At 47.1% G+C, this 26,225-nt stretch overlaps 1 protein-coding gene across 1 annotated transcript; it reads left to right on the top strand.

Moving 5' to 3' along the window:
- The first annotated feature begins 9 nt into the window (after positions 1 to 9).
- LOC310782670 (phosphatidate phosphatase LPIN1-like) lies at positions 10 to 25,918 on the top strand. Its single transcript, XM_083643384.1, is given in 22 exon segments — positions 10 to 108; positions 7,598 to 7,801; positions 7,993 to 8,088; positions 15,099 to 15,397; positions 17,717 to 17,818; positions 17,993 to 18,125; positions 18,399 to 18,765; positions 19,020 to 19,113; positions 19,390 to 19,580; positions 19,860 to 19,953; positions 20,165 to 20,234; positions 21,041 to 21,133; positions 21,397 to 21,464; positions 21,574 to 21,703; positions 21,838 to 21,986; positions 22,510 to 22,596; positions 22,908 to 23,060; positions 23,397 to 23,413; positions 23,416 to 23,477; positions 23,479 to 23,511; positions 23,756 to 23,859; positions 24,148 to 25,918. Coding segments are annotated over 21 exon segments (2,718 nt in total). The 5' UTR covers positions 10 to 108; positions 7,598 to 7,609; the 3' UTR covers positions 24,332 to 25,918.
- The last annotated feature ends 307 nt before the right edge of the window (positions 25,919 to 26,225 follow it).

Here is a 26,225-nt window from a genome sequence, read left to right as displayed (position 1 = left end):
CGAAGACAGCGAGGTGTAGTTTCTATGATGTCCGTGTCTATTGTTGTCATTCATACGACAGTCTCGGTGTGTTGGTGAAGAAGACTATCAACTTGTCCTGCTTAGAAGGTAGGGTTGTTGTTTTTTGTCATTTTGCTGCATCTGTCTGTTTGATGAAATGGGCGGCTATTTAAATGGACTCACTCAGCTGTCCAATATGTCTGTCAAACTATTTTCAATACTATCCTACCTGGGCGGTAGGCTATAGTCATTTATCATTCATCATTTTGTTCATTGATGTTATCATAGTAGGCTATCTAAGCCATAATTTATTCGCCAACATATTATTGGGTCGTCTAGTTGTTTATTTCCACAGCTATGGCTCTTCTTTTTGCTACATTTATTGTAATGTAAACTGATGATTCATCACTTAAATTTGACATTTATAGTAAGATTCAGTCACCTACTATCATCAACTACTGGGTCTTTTCTATATGTCTTTCCATAGAGCTTTGACTGGGAAAAGTGTTTTGTAAGGCTTATGTAGGCTATTATAATGCCTATGCGAATTAATCTAAGACTGAGATTTAAAATGAAGACTCATAGTGAAAATTAAAGCCTCAGTTGCAAGACATCATCTATCTGAGTGAACCCAACCTGATTCATGTGCAAAGGAAATCTTCATACTTGCAGCTTGTAAATCTATGAGACTATAGTTAAGTGAAGCACAGGTCATTTACTTGTGATTTCTCAATGGGTTTTGTAATGCTCATGGGTGCTGTTTTATCTGTCGTAACTATTACCAAGCTGGCGTCAGTGTTGTTGTGACACACTGTTCCTCTTTCTGCTTTGTCTGACGTGAGAATCTGTTGAGGGGGAAGTTTACTCTGCTGCACCGTGTGCTTCTGAAACCACACAAACAGCCCACCTGCATTCAGATTTCAAAATCAGCTGGCAGTGCACAGCCTCATTGAGGAATGAAACTAATAAATGTAACATGGTGAAGGCATCATGGTACCGAGTAGACTAGCTGCTGCTCAGATTCTGAGGCGTCATCATGTTATTATCCCTAAACTGAGAGAGACCATGTGCTTTAGTAAGAGAGCCGGGGGCTCCTCTACTGGCCCGCACAGGCTCCGAGAGGATGGGCACGTTGGCATCGATCCATCCCTATCTTCCCTGGTGCTGTAGACGTCTTTCAGGCCAACTGCCAACTGGCTGAAGGTCAGACCCCCACTCCCCACCTCCTTCTCTGCCTCACACACACCTCCGACCCCCCCCCCCCCTCCCCACCTCCTTCTCTGCCTCACACACACCACCGACCCCCCCCCCCTCCCCACCTCCTTCTCTGCCTCACACACACCTCCGACCCCCCCCCCCCTCCCCACCTCTTTCTCTGCCTCACACACACCACCGACCCCTCCCCACCTCCTTCTCTGCCTCACACACACCACCGACCCCCCCCTCCCTCCCCACCTCCTTCTCTGCCTCACACTCACTACCGACCCCTCCCCCCTCCCCACCTCCTTCTCTGCCTCACACTCACCACCGACCCCTCCCCCCTCCCCACCTCCTTCTCTGCCTCACACACACCACCGACCCCCCCCCCCTCCCCACCTCCTTCTCTGCCTCACACACACCTCCGACCCCCCCCCCTCCCCACCTCTTTCTCTGCCTCACACACACCACCGACCCCTCCCCACCTCCTTCTCTGCCTCACACACACCACCGACCCCCCCCCCCCTCCCCACCTCCTTCTCTGCCTCACACTCACTACCGACCCCTCCCCCCTCCCCACCTCCTTCTCTGCCTCACACACACCACCGACCCCCCCCTCCCTCCCCACCTCCTTCTCTGCCTCACACACACCACCGACCCCCCCCCCCTCCCCACCTCCTTCTCTGCCTCACACTCACCACCGACCCCCCCCCCCTCCCCACCTCCTTCTCTGCCTCACACACACCACCGACCCCCCCCTCCCTCCCCACCTCCTTCTCTGCCTCACACACACCACCGACCCCCCCCCCCTCCCCACCTCCTTCTCTGCCTCACACTCACCACCGACCCCTCCCCACCTCCTTCTCTGCCTCACACACACCACCGACCCCCCCCTCCCTCCCCACCTCCTTCTCTGCCTCACACACACCACCGACCCCCCCCACCTCCTTCTCTGCCTCACACACACCACCGACCCCCCCCTCCCTCCCCACCTCCTTCTCTGCCTCACACACACCACCGACCCCCCCCACCTCCTTCTCTGCCTCACACACACCTCCGACCCCCCCCCCTCCCCACCTCCTTCTCTGCCTCACACACACCACCTCCCCCCCTTCCCCACCTCCTTCTCTGCCTCACACACACCACCGACCCCCCCCCCCTCCCCACCTCCTTCTCTGCCTCACACTCACCACCGACCCCCCCCCCCCCTCCCCACCTCCTTCTCTGCCTCACACACACCACCGACCCCCCCCTCCCTCCCCACCTCCTCTCTGCCTCACACACACCACCGACCCCCCCCTCCCTCCCCACCTCCTTCTCTGCCTCACACACACCACCGACCCCCCCCCCTCCCCACCTCCTTCTCTGCCTCACACACACCACCGACCCCCCCCACTCCCCACCTCTTTCAATGCCTCACACCCCCCCCCCCCTCCCCACCTCCTTCTCTGCCTCACACACACCACCGACCCCCCCCTCCCCACCTCCTTCTCTGCCTCACACACACCACCGACCCCCCCCCTCCCTCCCCACCTCCTTCTCTGCCTCACACACTAAACCGACCCCCCTCCCCACCTCCTTCTCTGCCTCACACACACCACGACCCCCCCCCCCCCTCCCCACCTCCTTCTCTGCCTCACACACACCACGACCCCCCCCCCTCCCCACCTCCTTCTCTGCCTCACACACACCACGACCCCCCCCCCCTCCCCACCTCCTTCTCTGCCTCACACACACCACGACCCCCCCCCCCTCCCCACCTCCTCTGCCTCACACACACCACCGACCCCCCCTCCCCACCTCCTTCTCTGCCTCACACACACCTCCGACCCCCCCCACCCCCCACCTCCTTCTCTGCCTCACACACACCACCGACCCCCCCCCCTCCCCACCTCCTTCTCTGCCTCACACACACCTCCGACCCCCCCCACCCCCCACCTCCTTCTCTGCCTCACACACACCACCGACCCCCCCCCCTCCCCACCTCCTTCTCTGCCTCACACACACCTCCGACCCCCCCCACCCCCCACCTCCTTCTCTGCCTCACACACACCACCGACCCCCCCCCCCTCCCCACCTCCTTCTCTGCCTCACACACACCACCGACCCCCCCCCCCCCTCCCCACCTCCTTCTCTGCCTCACACACACCACCGACCCCCCCCCCTCCCCACCTCCTTCTCTGCCTCACACACACCACCGACCCCCCCCCCCCTCCCCACCTCCTTCTCTGCCTCACACACACCTCCGACCCCCCCCCCTCCCCACCTCTTTCTCTGCCTCACACACACCACCGACCCCTCCCCACCTCCTTCTCTGCCTCACACACACCACGACCCCCCCCCCCTCCCCACCTCCTTCTCTGCCTCACACACACCACGACCCCCCCCCCCTCCCCACCTCCTCTGCCTCACACACACCACCGACCCCCCCTCCCCACCTCCTTCTCTGCCTCACACACACCTCCGACCCCCCCCACCCCCCACCTCCTTCTCTGCCTCACACACACCACCGACCCCCCCCCCTCCCCACCTCCTTCTCTGCCTCACACACACCACCGACCCCCCCCCCCCTCCCCACCTCCTTCTCTGCCTCACACACACCACCGACCCCCCCCCCTCCCCACCTCCTTCTCTGCCTCACACACACCACCGACCCCCCCCCCCCTCCCCACCTCCTTCTCTGCCTCACACACACCACCGACCCCCCCCCCCCTCCCCACCTCCTTCTCTGCCTCACACACACCACCGACCCCCCCCCCTCCCCACCTCCTTCTCTGCCTCACACACACCACCGACCCCCCCCCCCCCTCCCCACCTCCTTCTCTGCCTCACACACTAAACCGACCCCCCTCCCCACCTCCTTCTCTGCCTCACACACACCACGACCCCTCCCCACCTCCTTCTCTGCCTCACACACACCACGACCCCCCCCTCCCTCCCCACCTCCTTCTCTGCCTCACACACACCACGACCCCCCCCCTCCCCACCTCCTTCTCTGCCTCACACACACCACGACCCCCCCCCCCCTCCCCACCTCCTTCTCTGCCTCACACACACCACGACCCCCCCCCCTCCCCACCTCCTCTGCCTCACACACACCACCGACCCCCCCTCCCCACCTCCTTCTCTGCCTCACACACACCTCCGACCCCCCACCCCCCACCTCCTTCTCTGCCTCACACACACCACCGACCCCCCCCCCCCCTCCCCACCTCCTTCTCTGCCTCACACACACCTCCGACCCCCCCCACCTCCTTCTCTGCCTCACACACACCACCGACCCCCCCCCCCTCCCCACCTCCTTCTCTGCCTCACACACACCACCGACCCCCCCCCCTCCCCACCTCCTTCTCTGCCTCACACACACCACCGACCCCCCCCCCCTCCCCACCTCCTTCTCTGCCTCACACACACCACCGACCCCCCCCTCCCCACCTCCTTCTCTGCCTCACACACACCACCGACCCCCCCCTCCCTCCCCACCTCCTTCTCTGCCTCACACACACCACCGTCTGAGGGAATGGCACATCATCACTTCTGAACCTCATACTCATCCACTGAGGGTGGTGTTTGCATCACAGAAACCTAAAGAATCTGATTGACAACTCGGCAGCAGCAATGATCAAATCTATTTTCTTTTTCCGTTTGGAGCATGAAGTCAGTAGATTTTGCATTGGGTGCGCACAATATTTGGCTTCTCATATGTATTGATATATCACAGAAGATATGCTTGATGCCACACCAGTGCTGATGCGGTGAAAGCCTTTATCAAGCTGGCTGGTGGCTGACACCCTCTTTGCATTGAGCAATCATCAGTTCACAGTTAAAATGACTTGAATAACATTTATTTACTTACCAGGCTGCTTACGCTTTAAGCTAAATATAGGCAAAAATACATAAAAATTCCACTTGCTTGCCCAAGACTGTTTGTAGTAAGAGAAGTTTATCTGTACCTGCTAACTATATAACAGAGACGTGTGGCAGTCATATTTGTATTGCATTTTTTTTCTTTTTTGTGTGTGGATGCTCTAGTGCAGTGGTTCTCAAATTTGTTCACATGAAGGACCCCTAAACTGACAAAAATTAGACCACTGACCCCCATTTGATAGGATTTTGTCCCACGGTCCAGAAAGTGTATAAAACCCATGTCCAAAATAGTCATTGTGTTACTTATGAATGGAATTATAGCGCAAATAAATTACCGCCCTTTTGGCTGGGGACCCCCTGGAACACCCCCAAGGACCCCTGGGGGTCCACGGACCCCCATTTGAGAACCACTGCTCTAGTGATCTTTGAGCAGGACAAAAATAGGATTAAATGAGAAAGAACTGAAGTCGTTCGAATGAGTTGTGAAACATCTTCAAATCTTTATTTTAGGTGCAGTGGATTTTGAGAACGTGACAGACAGAAATAGAGACAGGAATGAAATGCATGCGTTTGCGTGGCGTTAAGTTAAGAGCTCAAACCGTGATGACTTTTCAAGTCCTTATCAAAGAGAACAAAACACCCTGATCTGTTCCAGCTGTTTTTGAAGCTTCACCATGAAAGCTGTTGGCTAGATAGCAAACCCCTCTTGGCTCAGAAACAGGAATGTGTATGAGGTGTATTTATATGTGTAGGAGTATTTATATAAAGTGTGAGAAAACAAAATATTGCAGCCTGAGTGAAGTGTGTGTGTGTGTGTGTGTGTGTGTGTGTGTGTGTGTGTGTGTGTGTGTGTGTGTGTGTGTGTGTGTGTGTGTGTGTGTGTGTGTGTGTGTGTGTGTGTGTGTGTGTGTGTGATTTATTTATGGGACTGACCTACATGAAATTCAATTTGTTCAACCCCTTTGTGTTATGTTTTGTTACTATTATTGTAATAATAATATTATTATTATTATTGTCAAGCCATAGTCTCCCATACTCTCTCTATACTCCCATACTCTTCCATACGCTCTCTCCTCTCCCACATTTCCAACTCTCTCCCCACCTCCTCCCTCCCCCTGCTCTCTTCTCGCCCACACACTCTCTCACAATGAAAACTAACATGAAATTATTAGAAAATGGCTGGGGGCCACTCTGCACCCTGTCGCGGGCCGCATCTGGCCCCCGGGCCGCATGTTGAGTATCACTGCCTTAGATACTGTTGCACACACTAGCCTTAGAGTCTAAGCCAGAGTCTAAGGCTAGTGTTTGCAACAGTATCCTTGACCCTTTCCAGCACCCTAACATTCACGGCGTCCCAGAAGAAACCATCTCCGTTGTCTCTGAAAACTTTGCCTAGGCCCTTTAGATCAGTGGTCCCCAACCACCGGGCTGCGGTCTGGTACCGAGCCGAAACGCATTTGGTACCGGGCCGCGAGCCTGGTAAAAAAAAAAAAAAATAATAATAATAATAATAATAATAATAATAATAATAATAATAATAATAATAATAATAATAAACATAGGCTATAAAATTATAGGCTGTGTGCTAGTTGAAACATAGTTTCAAGTTGACGTTTATTTATGTTTGTAGTTTAAACAAAAACATAAATACTGTAGGCTTAGGCTACATACAGTAAAACACAAAAGGCTGTTGTTTACCCTTTGTCGCCACCTGGTAAGTAAATATATATGTATGTAACTAAAACCATTAAAATTGACAACTGGTCCGTGACTTTTTTTTTCATGTATCTACTTGGGACAAAAAAGGTTGGGAACCCCTGCTTTAGATGATCTCATTACACCTTTGGTTTAAATCAGCCCATCAACACCATGCCAAGTTCTGATATCGCCTTCAGTGCTGATTGGTCTAACTGTGCTTCACCTTTGACCTCTGGGGCCCAGTTTTGCTGTGAATGGAAAACAGTTGGAGAGGATTTCCGGAATTATCTGGAAGGGGGCAGGAAGGGGTGGGTGGGGGGGGTGGGGGGTCAAGGTAGGAGCAGGTTCTTCCTACACTATGTAGGCCACAGACTGTCCTGCAGTATCCAGGGTGAAATGTACTGTACCCGCCTTGACCACTGAATAGGAATCAGCTTCCCTGTCCACTTAGCAATGGTGCCATTCAGAAACTGACCTCAGATCAGTTATTTCACTCCATTGACGCCGGACAGTTATGGCAGCTCATACGTCATCAGCGGTTTGAGTGACAGACTGAAGGTGGCAGCAGGTGGCAGTTCGTAAACACCTCATCCTTTCAAGGTTGAGCGAGGTGTGAGGCGCCGTTATGTCTGTGTGGTTGTCTGTATTAGTAAAGTGGAATCTACTGGCAGCATTCGATTTCAGCCTCACTGCACTGTTGCTTTTAGCGTAATGATTCCTTGAATGATGACCGTATGCGTTGTACTTGCAGTTTGCGCTTGCGAATGAATCAATAATTTATTTCCTGCTTCTGTCTCTTATTTTCCTGTTTTATTCCCCCCTTTCCCTCCATCAGACCCGTCAGACCATGAACTACGTGGGCCAGTTGGCGGGCCAGGTGTTTGTCCAGGTCAAGGAGCTGTACCGGGGGCTGAACCCCGCCACCCTGTCCGGCTGCATCGACGTCATCGTAGTGCAGCAGCCCGATGGCACCCTGCAGTGCTCGCCCTTCCACGTTCGCTTCGGGAAGATGGGCGTCCTCCGCTCCAAAGAGAAAGTGGTGAGGAGATGAAAGACAGCAGTGTTTGTGTGGGAGGGAGGTGTGAAGTTCTGGCTTGCTTGATTTGTTTTTCTTTTCTTCAGAGTGTGTATTCTTGTAGATCCTTGGGGACTGATGAGGCAAGATCTTCTCATCTCCTGTCCTCTCCTCTCATTTCTTCTCCTCTCATTTCTCTCCTCTGTCTCCTCCAGGTGGACATAGAGATCAATGGGGAACCAGTGGATCTCCAAATGAAGCTGGGGGACAATGGAGAGGCATTCTTTGTCCAGGAAACAGAAAATGATCAGGTATAGAAATAAATGCTTCACATTAGCAGGGATAAAGAAGGCCAAATGAAGGAATGCGTGCCCGTCCGCATGTCCTCGAGTGCCCACCGCCCGGGTGGGGTCGTCAAAAGGGCCTTTCTGTGTGGAGTTTGCATGTTCTCCCCGTGCCTCCCGGGGGTTTCCTTCATATAGGAACCCCCTTCACCAAAACATGCAATATCATGGTTGCTAATGTGGTTCCTCCTCTGGTCGTTAAGGGCGCCTGTTCAGAGGGAGGGGAACTGGTTGGAATAGCGTGAACCTCCCACGTGCTATGTGCTACCGGTGAAGCTTCCCCTGTCAGGTGAAAAGAAGCGGCTGGCTAACTGCCCATGTCTCGGAGGAAGCATGGAGCCAGTTTTGGCTCTCCCCAGATCGACAGAGGGTGGAGCAGCAACCAGGATAAATAAATTAAATAGCACTAATGGGGGATAAAAATGGGATCAAAAATCGGGGGGGGGGGGAAGAAGGCCAAATGGCGTCAGGGTTTTGGTAGAACGCAAGATGGATTTGAATGGATTTGATTTCAAAAGTTTTGCTCCTGCACTAGCGCCTGGTCGGTCCTGCCGGTGAAGCTCCCCGTTGTCAGGTGAAAAGTAGTCGCGGCTCCCAGACGTTTGGGAGAACGTCTGGGAGCGTCAGAACCTGTCTCTTCGAGCCCGGCGAGAACCGCTGGCAGCAGACACGCCTACATTTATTATTAGAATTTTATTTGGTAGCGGCAATGCCATTTATCATAGTCCTAACACAGAGCATGAAGCTGATATGCTCCAAACAAAATTTATAGCTGTGGTTTATTTTACAATAATTTTCCCTACCCGGAAGTGGTCCGCTTGCTACTGTGAGTCATCAGCAGGCTCTGAAACGTTAGCCTCGGGAGTCGGGTTTATCGCTGGGGGAAAGACCTCTAGCCGCCGGGGCCGGATGAAACATGTCCTATTAACAGGTTATGTTTGTTTCTAAGTGATTAATATGTTTCTCCGCAAATGCGACGGTGTTTTGCGAGACACCGGTTCTGCATGAGAACTGCCCCCAGAAAGCAGGCCCGCCCACAACACTCATGATTGGTTCTCCGATGCAAGGCTTCCAACAGCGCCACCTAACGTTATGCAAAGATTTAAATAGTAATATTCTCAGTCTTACAGGAGTGAAACGGATTAAGACTGAGGGCTGAGTCTAGAGTGAAAAGAAGCGGCTGGCAAACTGTGCATGTGTCGGAGGAAGCATGATGCTAGTCTACAGCTCTCCCCAGATCATCAGAGGGTGGAGCAGCGACCGGGGCAGCAGGGGGGGAAATTGGCCAAGTACAATTGGGGAGAAAATGGGGGGCATCAGGAAAAAAAAATGCTCCTAGTCCTAATAAGTAACTTATTGTAGCTCCTAACCAGGAGTTGCTGTGTGAGACAACAGGTGAAAAACAGAGAAGATAGTGCTATTTGTGAGTTGGCTCTGAGTCTTTTAGGGGAGTAAAGTAGGTAAAGTGTAACACTTTGAATGTTTTCAAATGAAAACCTGGTTCAAATGAAAACACACACCTGGCTCCACCTCCTCGATACGCAGAAAGTCCCCACACACCCATTGTTTACCTCTCTACACTGTCGTAGTTTGAACAAGGTCCCTCAGTGTACAGACTTGGCACAGAGGGCAAGACGTTTCCAAGAAGTTTCCCTTTGCTCTGCTGAACAGCATTCCTCTCTATTCAGTAGTGAATGTGAGTCTTGAATGAAGCATTTAGCAACCCTCTGCCAGTGCCTTCTGACCTACATTAAATGCTGTCCCCACTGCCGTTTCCTGCCAAAGACACACCCTTATGTCAGACTAGATGTAAAGTAGCTCAACTATAAGAGAGTTGGTTGAAACATTGTAAAGTCAGGAATCTTTTTTTAAGTGCATGAAAACCATCCATAACTTAGTTTAAACATGCATGGAAGTCATAAAAACTCAATTCTTGGCAAGTTGACTTATTGAAGATCCAACTTTTTCCATGTGGTTTTCCTAGGTTTATATCATCCAAATTGAAAGAGCTGATTTGTTCGGAATGTTACGATACGATGCTATGTTCATATGCTGTTGTATCGTAACGTTACCATACGATGATATGTTCATATGCTATTCTATCGTAACGTTACCATACGATGCTATGTTCGTAATGCTATTGTATCGTAACGACACCATACGATGCTATGTTCATATGCTATTGTATCGTAACGTTACCATACGATCATATGTTCATATGCTATTGTATCGTAACGTTACCATACGATCATATGTTCATATGCTATTGTATCGTAACGTTACCATGTGATGCTATGTTCATATGCTATTGTATCGTAACGTTACCATACGATCATATGTTCATATGCTATTGTATCGTAACGTTACCATACGATGCTATGTTCGTAATGCTGTTGTATCGTAACGTTACCATACGATCATATGTTCATATGCTGTTGTATCGTAACGTTACCATACGATGCTATGATCATATGCTATTGTATCGTAACGTTACCATACGATGCTATGTTCATATGCTATTGTATCGTAACGTTACCATACGATCATATGTTCATATGCTATTGTATCGTAACGTTACCATACGATGCTATGTTCGTAATGCTGTTGTATCGTAACGTTACCATACGATCATATGTTCATATGCTGTTGTATCGTAACGTTACCATACGATGCTATGATCATATGCTATTGTATCGTAACGTTACCATACGATGCTATGATCATATGCTATTGTATCGTAACGTTACCATACGATGCTATGATCATATGCTATTGTATCGTAACGTTACCATACGATGCTATGATCATATGCTATTGTATCGTAACGTTACCATACGATGCTATGATCATATGCTATTGTATCGTAACGTTACCATACGATGCTATGATCATATGCTATTGTATCGTAACATTACCATACGATGCTATGATCATATGCTGTTGTATCGTAACGTTACCATACGATGATATGTTCATATGCTGTTGTATCGTAACGTTACCATACGATGCTATGATCATATGCTATTGTATCGTAACGTTACCATACGATGATATGTTCATATGCTATTGTATCGTAACGTTACCATAAGATGCTATGTTCATATGCTATTGTATCGTAACGTTACCATACGATGCTATGTTCGTAATGCTGTTGTATCGTAACGTTACCATACGATCATATGTTCATATGCTATTGTATCGTAACGTTACCATACGATGATATGTTCATATGCTGTTGTATCGTAACGTTACCATACGATGCTATGTTCATATGCTATTGTATCGTAACGTTACCATACGATGATATGTTCATATGCTATTGTATCGTAACGTTACCATACGATGATATGTTCATATGCTATTGTATCGTAACGTTACCATACGATGATATGTTCATATGCTATTCTATCGTAACGTTACCATACGATGATATGTTCATATGCTATTCTATCGTAACGTTACCATACGATGCTATGTTCGTAATGCTGTTGTATCGTAACGTTACCATACGATGATATGTTCATATGCTATTGTATCGTAACGTTACCATACGATGATATGTTCATATGCTATTCTATCGTAACGTTACCATACGATGCTATGTTCATATGCTATTGTATCGTAACGTTACCATACGATGCTATGTTCATATGCTATTGTATCGTAACGTTACCATACGATGCTATGTTCATATGCTATTGTATCGTAACGTTACCATACGATGCTATGTTCATATGCTATTGTATCGTAACGTTACCATACGATCATATGTTCATATGCTATTGTATCGTAACGTTACCATACGATGCTATGTTCATATGCTATTGTATCGTAACGTTACCATACGATGATATGTTCATATGCTGTTGTATCGTAACGACACCATACGATGCTATGTTCATATGCTATTGTATCGTAACGTTACCATACGATGCTATGTTCATATGCTATTGTATCGTAACGTTACCATACGATGCTATGTTCATATGCTATTGTATCGTAACGTTACCATACGATGCTATGTTCATATGCTATTGTATCGTAACGTTACCATACGATGCTATGTTCATATGCTGTTGTATCGTAACGTTACCATACGATGCTATGTTCATATGCTATTGTATCGTAACGTTACCATACGATGCTATGTTCATATGCTATTGTATCGTAACGTTACCATACGAGGATATGTTCATATGCTATTGTATCGTAACGTTACCATACGATGCTATGTTCATATGCTATTGTATCGTAACGTTACCATACGATGCTATGTTCATATGCTATTCTATCGTAACGTTACCATACGATGATATGTTCATATGCTATTGTATCGTAACGTTACCATACGATGCTATGTTCATATGCTATTGTATCGTAACGTTACCATACAATGATATGTTCATATGCTATTCTATCGTAACGTTACCATACGATGCTATGTTCGTAATGCTGTTGTATCGTAACGACACCATAAGATGCTATGTTCATATGCTATTGTATCGTAACGTCACCATACGATGCTATGTTCATATGCTATTGTATCGTAACGTCACCATACGATGCTATGTTCATATGCTATTGTATCGTAACGTTACCATACGATGTTATGTTCATATGCTATTGTATCGTAACGTTACCATAAGATGCTATGTTCATATGCTATTGTATCGTAACGTCACCATACGATGCTATGTTCATATGCTATTGTATCGTAACGTCACCATACGATGCTATGTTCATATGCTATTGTATCGTAACGTCACCATACGATGCTATGTTCATATGCTATTGTATCGTAACGTTACCATAAGATGCTATGTTCATATGCTATTGTATCGTAACGACACCATACGATGCTATGTTCATATGCTATTGTATCGTAACGTTACCATAAGATGCTATGTTCATATGCTATTGTATCGTAACGTCACCATACGATGCTATGTTCATATGCTATTGTATCGTAACGTTACCATACGATGCTATGTTCATATGCTATTGTATCGTAACGTCACCATACGATGCTATGTTCATATGCTATTGTATCGTAACGTCACCATACGATGCTATGTTCATATGCTATTGTATCGTAACGTCACCATACGATGCTATGTTCATATGCTATTGTATCGTAACGTTACCATACGATGCTATGTTCATATGCTGTTGTATCGTAACGTTACCATACGATGCTATGTTCATATGCTATTGTATCGTAACGTCACCATACGATGCTATGTTCATATGCTATTGTATCGTAACGTCACCATACGATGCTATGTTCATATGCTATTGTATCGTAACGTTACCATACGATGCTATGTTCATATGCTATTGTATCGTAACGTCACCATAAGATGCTATGTTCATATGCTATTGTATCGTAACGTCACCATACGATGCTATGTTCATATGCTATTGTATCGTAACGTCACCATACGATGCTATGTTCATATGCTATTGTATCGTAACGTTACCATACGATGCTATGTTCATATGCTATTGTATCGTAACGTTACCATAAGATGCTATGTTCATATGCTATTGTATCGTAACGTCACCATACGATGCTATGTTCATATGCTATTGTATCGTAACGTTACCATAAGATGCTATGTTCATATGCTATTGTATCGTAACGTCACCATACGATGCTATGTTCATATGCTATTGTATGCATCAGAGGATGTGAGCAGCTATAGAAAGCATAAACAAGCCGTGGAGCTACTGAGGCTGGAGGACCGCAGTGAAACAGGAAGTGGGTGATTTATTCCCCTCAGAGCGGTGTCAGATTCTCAGGCACGTTTGAGGAAGGAGGAGGAGGAAGAGACTGTGTCTTTGAACCGTTTCTTGGCACAGAGAGGAAAAACGTGAGGTCGTGCTGTCACATCACTAATCATCTGCTTCCACATCTTTTTTCTTTTTTATCAATTCTTTATTGAGCCAAAAAAAATTAAAAGGAAAGAGAAATACCAAAAAACAAGACATAAACATTGACAAAAAACCTATACAAACACATACACAACCAGACTCTTTTTTCTTTATCTCTCTTGCTTCACTCTCTCTCTTTCTGTCTCTCTCTCTCTCTCTCTCTCTTTCTCTCTTTCTCTCTCTCTCTCTTTGTCTCTCTCCCTCACTTTCCTCGGCTCCGACATGTCAGGCTCATTACTCCGGTGAGTCATGCACAGAGAATGCAGATTGTTTTCGACCATCTCTTCTCATGGTTTGCTGGAGAGAAAGTGTGTGCACACTTATCTATGTGCGCACACACACACACACACACACACACACACACACACACACACACACACACACACACACACACACACACACACACAATCCCCTGCATTGAAAGTAGGTTACTCCTCCTGGAAAGCTGTATCGTTTCCTAGAAAGAGGGAGTGTGGGACGGGCTCCTTTCCCAGAGTTGGGGAACAACACACGTACGCTCTTTTGGATTGGCTGTTCTTCTTGAACTCAACGCCTCTGCTCACAGAGGAACCGGTTTCTGCCAACATGTCTGCCACACATTAGTTTAACTCTTTCACTCTTGGCCCAGATTGTGCAAAGCACTAACAGCGGAATAGAATTTCAGTATTCCCAGCGGACATGTTGCCAGCAAAATCTAGTTTGAACTTGTGTTACAGATATTGCATGATACCAGAGAAGATGTCGCGGTGTGATATTTTGTTTTTCAGAGTGAATATTTGATGGTTTAATGTTCGAAACCAACAAACCGCAGAGACCATACAGTCAAAATAACTCTAGTAATCTTAACCTGTTCAAAGAAATGCTCGTGTCACATTCGACCCAAATACAAATATATGTTGCTAATGTCTTCATGAAGCTCATCTGGTTAAAGATAGGCAGCCAGAGAGACAATATTCAAAGTTCTGCCTCTCTCCTTTCACGTCGCTTACCGGCAGCATTAAAGAGGGCATCCTGTTTTGACTTTCTGTTTCCTGTCCAAACAGGAAGTGGTTCCCTCCTACCTGGCCACCTCTCCCATCCCCTCATCAGATGGGGCCGGCCTGATGAGCGCCTCCTTCATGGGCAAGATGTCCGGCGGACCGCCCATACAGACCCTGGGCTCCGCGGGGTGCAACGGAGAGAGCGGCAGCGGCACCGTGCTGATGAAGAAGAGGAGGAAGAGGAGGAGGAAGGCTCGGGCAGACAGCGTGAGGAGGGAGGGGAGCGGAGACTACCCGGAGGACGACGACATGTTCACCATCGACATCAGCTCAGACGAAGGCAACGAGATGGACAGCACCAGGTGAGAACCAAGGGAATGGAGAGAGGAAAGACAGGAAAGAGAAGGTCAAATAAAAGCAAAAGAAAGACCCAAAAAAGGGTTAAAAATTTGAATAAATGGTGTAGAGGTAGATTCCCTGCCTACCAACATGAGGGTCGCAGGTTCGAGTCCCGTGAGAAGAAGCAGCTGGCAACTGCACATGTATCAGAGGAAGCATGTGCTAGACTACAACTAGCAACCCAGATTGCCAAAGGGGGTGGAGCACTGAGCGGAACAGCCTGGCAGGGGGAATTCGCCAAGAACAACTGGGGATAAAACCGGGGGATTTGATGGGATTTGGAAAAAGTGGCGAAGTGTACATCATAACTAAAGGGAATGGCGTGCAAACAAAGAGACAAGAAAAAGGATAGAAGAGCCAGAGTGAGGGATGAAAAAAAGAGGGTGGAGAGCGAGGCAGACAGAGATAAACCTCTCATCACACAAATGAGCTTTGGGAGCAGCTGTAATGGGATTGGGGTCTGGCAGGCAAGAATCAACAGAGCAGCGTCGTCACGTGTTCTAGAGCAGCTTCTAGCCACAGCCTTGGCGCGCACGTGTGTGCGCGCACACACACACACACACACACACACACATTGACAGAACACACTAAGCCATATGGAAACATTCACGTCAGCACGATGCTTTTTGCCTCGAGGAACAGACTCGCTTCACCGCAACTCTGGATGTGATAGGAAAAGCTTTACATGTGAAAAGTGGAAATAGGTTCTGTGTGTGTGTGTGTGTGTGTGTGTGTGTGTGTGTGCGTGTGCGTGTGCGTGTGTGTGTGTGTGTGTGCGTGCGTGTGTGCGTGCGTGCGTGCGTGCGTGCGTGTACGACTGTGCGTGTGCGTGTGTGTGTGTGATTGTGAGTTTGTGCGTGCGCGACTGTGCATGTGTGTGTGTGATTGTGAATGTGTGTATGTTTGATTCTGTGCATACATGTGTGCATAGGGGCCTCTGGTGTGCGGTGCAGTATTCAGTCCAAAGCGGTCGAGTATGTCCAGTATGCAGGTCAGGGACACATTAGGAGCCGTGTCCCATATGTCCTGTTGTTGTGGTTGATGAATGTCTTCAGCAGCAGTTGCAAATAACTGCCTTCAGTAGTGACTGATGATGATGATGATGATGATGATGATGATGATGATTAGCACCTTTGCACGTGTGTGGAGATTATATTACATCTAAACTTGAATGCAACTTACTACAGATAGGCTGACTCTACTAACCTCGCAACCACGATTCTCTCAATATCGCCCCCATCTGGCAATGTCAGGTTACAACTCTACCATACACAACTGTAAAACGACACCATGCCAGGGCCGCTGGAAGTCATTTTAAGCAGGGGGTGCTGGGAGGAAGGGACTTGCGGCCCGCCAAAAAAAATTTGGACGTTTTTTTTTACATTTTTTTGCCATATTTAGAGGAACATCTCATTTTAAATTAACATTAGGATACTGTTGTGATGTAATTATTCAGTATTTTCTCCTTTTCTCACTCATTCAGAGCAAAGAGGGAGATATATAGCATGATGACAATGCTCTATATCTCCCTATTTGCTCTGAATACACCAGTTAACATGACACAGACTTAACATGATAGAAATATTATCAGCAAACTTAATGACTAGACTAATTATTCTGATCTGAATGGCATATATCAAGAAACATTGACTCCTCTCTTTGCTGTATAGTGGGAGGTGCATTTTTGAGTAGGCTATTAAAATAGCATGTCAAGTTCACATTTCTTTATTGCCAGATTAAACAATTCGTATTGGTTGTTGGTTGGTTCAACACAACATGTGCGTGCATGCGTGCTTCTTCTTCTTCTCTAGCCTACAAGCATGTAACTTCCTTGATTGTTATTGTTGATAATTCTATTTAAATAGGCTACATTTTCATTTCCCGAAACATTCTTAAACAAGAAAGGAACATAGTGCACTGCAAAATATTTTTAATTACATTTGTAAAAAAAAAAAAAAAAAAAAAAAATGGGAAAAAATCTAGGCACCCCTACTTCCCGCGGCGCTGCACCATGCAGGCTTTGTCATTCACACAAGCCTACGGTAGAGTGCTGTATTTATTGGCCTATGATCATGAAGAGGGGAGTCTACATCCAAACAAAGTGTTGGACTATGATGCATGTTGAGTCAAGGGCACAACTCTTACTTCTGTCTCCTTCTTTACGTGTGTGTGTGTGTGTGTGTGTGTGTGTGTGTGTGTGTGTGTGTGTGTGTGTGTGTGTGTGTGTGTGTGTGTGTGTGTGTGTGTGTGTGTGTGTGTGTGTGTGTGTGTGTGTGCTTCAGGCCTTCATCTCGTGATGTCTTCAGAGAGGAGGCAACAGCCAGCGGCTCCTACAAACAGACTGTCTACGCTCGCTCCGACGGAGACTGGAGCCCCATCCAGAGGTACCAGACACACAAATGAACACACACACACACACACACACACACACACACACACACACACACACACACACACACACACACACACACACACACACACACACACACACACACACACACACACACACTCTGTATGCTGTGAAGCTGTGTGTTACTCATAGTCTCTTCCTCTCCCAGCCCGAGCGGGTCTCGTCCCCACACTCCCAAGAGCGACTCTGAGCTGATGAGCAAGCCGTCGGACGCAGACCGTCAGAATCCAGCCATGCTGTGGGCGTGGGGGGAGCTGCCACAGGCTGCCACGCTATCCAAGGTATAGCTCCACACACATGTTCACAAACACACACGCACATACACACACATGCAAACATGCAGATAATCACACATACACACACACACACACACACACATACACACACACACACACACACACACACACACACACACACACACACACACACACAGAAGACTCATATTTGCAATGAATATGTTTTTGGTATGTTCCAGTTGTATGTTTCCTGGCAGTGTCCAGTGTTGTATTCAGTCCACAGTCAGTGTATGGTCCTGCTCTCCCCTCCCTCTCCAGCCATCCTTCCTTCCAGTGAAGTCCGATCCACCGGCCGTCTGTCCCGTGTCCATCCCCGTGTCTGAGAGCACCCACTTCCGTGTGATTCCTCACGAGTCCGAACCGCACGAAACCTGCTCTGAAATGTCCTCGCTCAGACTGCTCATGCCCGACGAAGACACTTCAGCCAATGAGGCGGCCGTCGTCACGATCGGGGCGGAGTCAGACGAACCCATGACGATGGACTCCCAGCCAATAGCGGTGGAGACGCAGGTGTGCGACTCCTCGCCTACGGGAGCAGCGGAAGCTGCTATGGTGACAGACATGGAGGAGAGCAACGCAGTGCCTCACCCGCAAGCCAAGACGGACTCTCCGTCCAAGAGGAAAGGTAGCGTCATTGGTTCTTCTTCATGAATGTATTTTGTGTAGAAATCATATACTTTGCAATAGAATGAATGCATCACACTGCTTGAGCGTGGAACTCAATAATTCAGTTATGAAAATATGAAAAGGGCAGGAGATTGGAGTTCTTGCACTACCAGAAGCAGTGACCCAAGCTGTCAAATGCATCAATCAAATATCAATAAGAAGCAATAATAAGAAGCGATGTATTGATTTGCTCGAGTCATTGCTCCGTTACAGACAAGAGGAGCCGCCATCTTGGTTCTGATGGAATTTACCTGGATGACATCACAGAGCTGGAGCCTGAAGTGGCAGCACTGTATTTCCCCAAGAGGTATGTGGACACACACACACACACACACACACACACACACACACACACACACACACACACACACACACACAGAAACGCACATGCACACATAATGGTGGAATAAACCCTGTATTATCAGTATCTTTACTGAGTGTGTGTGTGTGTGTGTGTGTGTGTGTGTGTGTGTGTGTGTGTGTGTGTGTGTGTGTGTGTGTGTGTGTGCGTGTGTGTGCGTGCGTGCGTCCGTGTGTGTGTGTTTAGTACACTCAGTGCTAACCAGCCTCCTCTCTCCTTCAGTGACAGTGGAGCAGTAGTGAGGAGCTGCTCAGACCCGGGCCTCTGCAGTCTCTCTCCCAGTCTGTCCCCGCAGTTGGTCAGCTCTGGAGGAGACAGCGGGGTGGACAGCAACTTTGACCCCATGTCCGACCTGCCCTCTATCGCCATCTCTCTGTGTGGAGGACTCACTGACAACAGGGAGATCACCAAAGGTGAGCCACCTCAGGCAGACACAAAAGCGGGGCGCAAGACACATCGTACATATACTGTATGGAAGACAGTGAGGAAATGAGGGAAAACTCACATATTTTATGCAATGTGTGTGTGTGTGCGTGTGCGTGTGCGTGTGGTGTGTGTGTGTGTGTGTGTGTGTGTGTCTGTGCGTGCGCGTGCGTGTGTGTGTGTGTGTGTGTGTGTGTGTGTGTGTGTGTGTGTGTGCGTGTGTGTGTGTGTGTGTTTGTGCGCGTGCGTGTGTGTGTGTGCCCTTACAGAGCAGTTCCATGAGAAGGCCATCTCCTACCAGCAGTTTGCAGAGTGCCCCTCCATCATCGACGACCCCAATCTAGTAGTCAAAATCGGCTCCAAGTAAGACATTCACACCGTTAGAATGTCACTAATATGTACGTCACGTGTTTGTGTTGAAATACTAAGCTGTGTACCATAATAGTGTATGTTGTACGGCTTTCGTTGCCAAACACTGCAGAGAGGAAGGGGGGGATGAGGCAGATTTGTCTGACCAAGTGGTTTAGCTACGTTTTTGGAATTGCTATAAATAGATTTTGTTATCTCCCCACAGGTACTATAATTGGAGCACTGCGGCTCCACTTATGCTGGCTATGCAAGCCTTTCAGAAACCTCTGCCAAAAGTAAGAAAATGATACACACACACACACACACACACACGCACAGCATACTGTAGATATTAATAGAATACCACTCCCCCTTCTGATTGAAACTGGTACTGCACTGTGTGTATCACTGTCTTTATCCCTCTCACCTTGTCCCGTATTACATTACACACAGCTTAATCAACTGATGCATTCACTGAAATCTTGTGAACAGATCCCCTGAATCGCTCTTGTAAATCAGTTGTACATGGGCACTGACGTTCAACTTTGTCTTCCCCTACGGCCTATGTTCTCTCCATCATGTTATCACTCCTTCCTTCTTTACTCCATCTATCCATCCATCATCCATCCGTTCGTTTGTTCAGTATTCTTGCTTTGGTTATATTTATTCAGCCTTGGAGTTTCTCCTCTGTTGTCTGACTGGTGCATTTGGCTACAGCCCCGTATGTCAGGAACACCTATATCTCATTTTCTCCTCGCAGGACTGTCACTCTTGCTTGTCTGCTTCTCTTCCTCTATTTCTCTATCTTGTCTTCTTAATTTTGACCTCCCTCACTCTTTCAATGACTCCCTCATTCATTCTTCTCCATCAACCTCCTAAACTACCAAACACTGCATACCCACATGCCTTCACTCACTCCACAACTTTATTTTACCATTCCAACCACAGACACATCGCTGTTCTGTTACAGTCTGTTTGTTGATTTCTGGTCTGGTTTTTGCCTCAGTTCCTTAAATGTCTTTATTGTGTTGTGTTGTGTTGTGTTGTGTTGTGTTGTGTTGTGTTGTGTTGTGTTGTGTGGGCTGTGTGTGCTTTGCTCCAGGCCACGATGGAGAACATCATGAAGGAGAAGATGCCCAAGAAAGGAGGGAGGTGGTGGTTCTCCTGGAGAGGCAGGAACAGCAGCACGAAGTCGGTACGTTGCATCTACAATATCACCGTATCATCTTTTTCTTTCATACCGATTGATTGGACTGAAGTCTCATCAATATACAGATATATATATATAGGCTGAATCACTGTCTGGATCACAGTACTGTTAAATCATTCGGCAAATAGGGAGAAGCAAAATATTTATTTATATGAAAATGCCATTAATGATTACTTAATGTCATATTTTTTCATGTAATTTGTAAAGTCAATGAGTGTAATAGATGAACACTATGTCTCTCTATGTAGGATTCAGTCTCTGAGCTCGGGGCCTGTGGCCCTGCTGAGCAGGTGGCGAAAATGTCTTCCATGAACAGGTGAGGAACATCAAAACGTATCTCTTGATATTCGAGGATGAAATGAAAAATGATTTGCCCCAAAGAGTTGGTGGAGTAGCAACCCTGCATTGAACTTGTGTGTTTGCAGACATAAAGAAGAGTCATCCTCCAGTGATGAAGACCCCAGGCAGAGCTCTTCCTCTGTCCAATCAGAATCTGTGCTCAACCTGGGAGGCGTGTCTTATAAGAAGACGCTCCGCCTCACATCAGAGCAGCTGGTGAGAACACTGGAACACTGGCAGTTCAACCACTGGACTGAATCCAGTGCTTCAAAGTTTTTAAACTAGCTGCCACGCGGCCATGTGTTACACATCCTCTTATTCAATGATTTTCTCCTCCACAAAACTCTCAGATGTCTCTCCAGTTGAAGGAGGGTCCTAACGACGTTGCCTTCAGTGTGACCACTCAGTACCAGGGAACCTGTCGCTGCCAGGGAACCATCTACCTCTGGAAATGGGACGATAAGATAGTTATCTCTGACATCGATGGAACCATCACCAGGTATGTGCACAAGGAGGTGCGTGTGATCGGGTGTGTGTGTGGTTGTTGGGTGGGTGGGTTGGGGTACTTTGGAGAGACTACCTCCATGTACATTTTTGGACACTCAGACTTGACAATGTGTAGGTACTATGTATTTAGTTTCTTTTGAGACTCTTACCACTAGGCAACTTTGCACTTTGGCGCCCCCAAGTGGCAGCATGAGATAACTTTTAAAAAAAAATTATATTTGAAGCACTTTATTGCCCAGAATTGCTCACTCGATGTTCCACTTTCCGTCAGTGACCATTCCGGATACCTGACATTCATTTGGGCAAATAGGGCCTCCCAGGTCTAGATTAGTCAGGATGCGACTTAGGCTGTATTTTTTGCATAAAATCTTTCTAATAAATGCAACTTTTAACCTTTCAAGCTGAAGCAAGCGCACTTGTAGCTACTTTAAAATGTACTTTTCCAAGATTTTAAGCGCCGGCTGTACTCACATATCTCAATGCTCAATGTGGCTTCTCTCTGTGTTTGTCTTCAGGTCAGATACCCTGGGCCACATCCTGCCCACCCTGGGGAAAGACTGGACCCACCAGGGCATCGCTCACCTCTACCACAAAGTCAGCCAGTAAGTACTACTTTGTTACCATAATGAGCAGACCAGAGTTGCTGCTTCAAATGGTTTGAATCTCTATTCAACAAATGATTTCTCGAGGCACAAAGGAACCAATCAGATTGCTAGAAATTCCTGTCCATATTGTACTCCACACAGGCAAAGGCAAACGCTCAAATAGCAGAAATTTCCAGTAATAACCTCTAAAATACTACATTCTATTTTATAGTAAGATTAATTGTGGTTGTTTCCACCAAGTAGTTTATAATACTAATTGACCTGCCCCCCCCTCTCTCTCTTTCTCTCTCTCTCTCTCTCCCCATCAGGAATGGCTACAAGTTCCTGTACTGTTCGGCGAGAGCTATCGGCATGGCTGACATGACCAGAGGTTACCTGCACTGGGTCAATGAGAGAGGCACCATGCTCCCTATGGGCCCTGTCCTGCTCAGCCCCAGCAGCCTCTTCTCAGCCCTGCACAGGTCGGTCTCTCTCTCTCTCTCTCTCTCTCTCTCTCTCTCTCTCTCTCTCTCTCTCTCTCTCTCTCTCTCTCTCTCTCTCTCTCTCTCTCTCTCTCTCTCTCTTCTCTCTCTCTCTCTCTCTCTCTCTCCTCTCTCTCTCTCTCTCTCTCTCTCTCTCTCTCTCTCTCTCTCTCTCTCTCACACACACACACACACACACACACACACACACACAGTCTCTAAATTAGCCTTTCACAAACACTCCATCATTACAAAACGATGTGTCGGTCTTCCTCACACAGCAGATACTGCGATTTGAGCATCGCTGTGCTGTACTGATGCTGTGTGTATTCACAGGGAGGTGATTGAGAAGAAGCAGAGAAGTTCAAGGTGGAGTGTCTCACCGATATCAAGAACCTCTTCTACCCCAACCTGCAGCCCCTTCTACGCCGCCTTCGGCAACAGACCTACGGTACATCTGACTCACATCTTCACATATCTGGAGATTTGATTCAATTATTGCACGGTTACTGCATGCATTTCTCAAACACTGGGTCAGCTGAAGCCAACAGAATTTTGTCCAGCTAAAGCTTTTAAAAACACTCATACTGTGGATATTTACACAGTATATTAGGGTGTGGAGCTATTTAAATAAAGGATAATTTACATGGATGTTATCTCTAATATTAGTTCCCATGCGCTCCTAATATTTGCAGGATGTATACTCCTATAAAGAAGTCGGGGTCCCACTGAACAGGATCTTCACAGTCAACCCTAAAGGCGAGCTCGTACAGGAACACGCCAAGACCAACATCTCATCGTAAGTCTTGAGCCCAGTTTGCCTTTTCTATTCTGGGTGAAGACGTCCTAATCATGTTAGAGAAAATGTTCATGTAATTTAGTTACTGTCTCCTCTCCTCTCCTCTCCTCTCCTCTCCTCTCCTCTCCTCTCCTCTCCTCTCCTCTCCTCTCCTCTCCTCTCCTCTCCTCTCCTCCCCTCCCTCCCCTCCCCTCCCTCCCCTCCCCTCCCTCCTCCCTCTCCTCTCCTCCCTCCCCTCCCATCCCCTCCCCTCCCATCCCATCCCATCCTCTCCTCTCCTCTCCTCAGCTATGTGCGTCTGGGTGAGGTGGTGGACCATGTGTTTCCTCTGAAGATGCGAGCCAGCTCCTCCGACTTCCCCTGCTCCGACACCTACAGCCACTTCACCTACTGGAGGGAGCAGCTCCCCCTGGTGGAGCATCAGGAAATGACGCCTCCACATAGTCCCAGCGTCAGTGGCAACAGCAGCTGACTGTCAGCGGGCGAGCACTGAGTGTGTTCACTGTCACCATGTGCTTGGGATGTAGCAGGCATTTGATGGTGATGTCACATGTGTGTGATATGATATATTATTGTAGATTTGTAAGAGGGAGCACCTTCAGAGCACAGCAGAGAGTGAATCTGCTGTGGAATAGTCTTATAACGCACAAAGTTGGATGTAGACGCACTTTTTTCAAAAGATAACCCTCTGTGGCTGTCTGAAATATTGTATGTATATGAGAAAGGACAGTTATTTATTCAGGCAGCTTATTCCATGTAGTATTTTGTAGTGAGTGTTGATATCATTTGAATAGCTAGCCTCTCTGGCATATTTAGTGCTGTACACATACAGCTGTATACACTATTTAGCAAACAATATGTTCAGAAATGCATCTTACAGACCACAAACCATACTGGCCATCTGTGCATACATCGGAGAACAAGGTGCTTAAACTTGTGCCAAATACTCAATGTAGAATTTATTTTCTTACTCCTAACCTTTTCAAGCAAAAGGCTCTTTATAGATTATTCAATCTACATGGAAATGCAAATGTTCAAGTAGGCTAGTGATATCAACATACTTGTGTGTAAAATGTTGCCCTGGTATCTCTTGAAAGAAAACAGATCAGATACTGTAGTTCATTTACAGTACATCGAGCTTTATTACGTAGCACAATGCATACGAATGGATGTCTGTGTACGTTTATATTTAAGAGACAAATGCAATGTCAGCAGGAGAAGAGCAAGCACAACAGTTTGACAGTTCAGTTTTGACAGTTCACCCTCTCTGCGTCTGACAATGGGATGAGATGTTGAATCACAGAGTCCATTTTATTTTTCTATCCGAATGAGTTATGTGTGGATGATGTAAATTCTGTCATTTCTTTGGTGGCCTTCACAATATAGACTAATTTATTTGTAGCAACATCCAGGAACATGGATCATCCGACCCATGGTCAGGAGATGTTCCAGCTACTCTTTAGGATTATTTGCTAAGTGCCATAAAGTATATTTTATTGATTTTCTTTGACAGTATGATCCACCTAAATAGGAAAAACGGAGCTTACCATTGTGTGTATTAATCCTGAACCCAATGCTGTATTGTAATTGAGTGTTGTACTGCCTTACCTTATTGCACTATCTATAGGGTGGCAGCATAGATTGCATGGTAGGCCTAAGTATCAAACATTTAGACCTTAAAATGAATGAATGTTCCTATAATCTTTTACGAGAACTTGGTTTCTGAGTTAAGAACATTTGAAGAGGCCTCTTTATGTTTCACAGTAATATGTAGCACATGGATGAGTTTTTGTTGTTATTGTTGTTAGGAGATGCTGTCATGGCGACTCTAGCCTATTGTTTTATGACACATTATACAAGCCACTGAATGTAGAGTATCATTACAGCAGGTGTGAGTATATGTCTAATATGAGAGAAGTACATACCTTGCTATTATTCTTTCTATGAAAGAGGTAAAATAGCCCAATAGCTTATTTTGCCTTAACCGTGGAAGTGTTGTTGATCATTGTTTGTTTTACTTTACGCCCTCCATCTCCCCTCACCCCTTTTTTTCGACCAGTTCACTGTTAAATTGCTGTAATCAAACTCAATAAAAAAATGCCTTTGAATCAAACCGTTTGAGGCCATCTAGGATCAGATGTGACCCATTGACTGTTTGTGACCACAGAGTCTGCCTTTTCAGCCTTTCATCAAACTGCCCTAGATAGACTGGTGCCATCACTGCCATGGGACTTGAATTGAATACAACAATACATTCCTATGGGGACGTATTGTATGTTTTTGGTATCCAAAAGTGAATTTATAGCTGCCTTTTATTTGATTAAGCCTATGCCTTTCTCCTATTATGATGTCAATGGTTTCTCTAT

The sequence above is a fragment of the Poromitra crassiceps genome, assembly GCF_964638095.1.
Source record: "Poromitra crassiceps genome assembly, chromosome: 9".
Classification (NCBI taxonomy): Eukaryota; Metazoa; Chordata; class Actinopteri; order Beryciformes; family Melamphaidae; genus Poromitra; species Poromitra crassiceps.
This window is presented reverse-complemented; position numbering and strand designations above follow the sequence as displayed.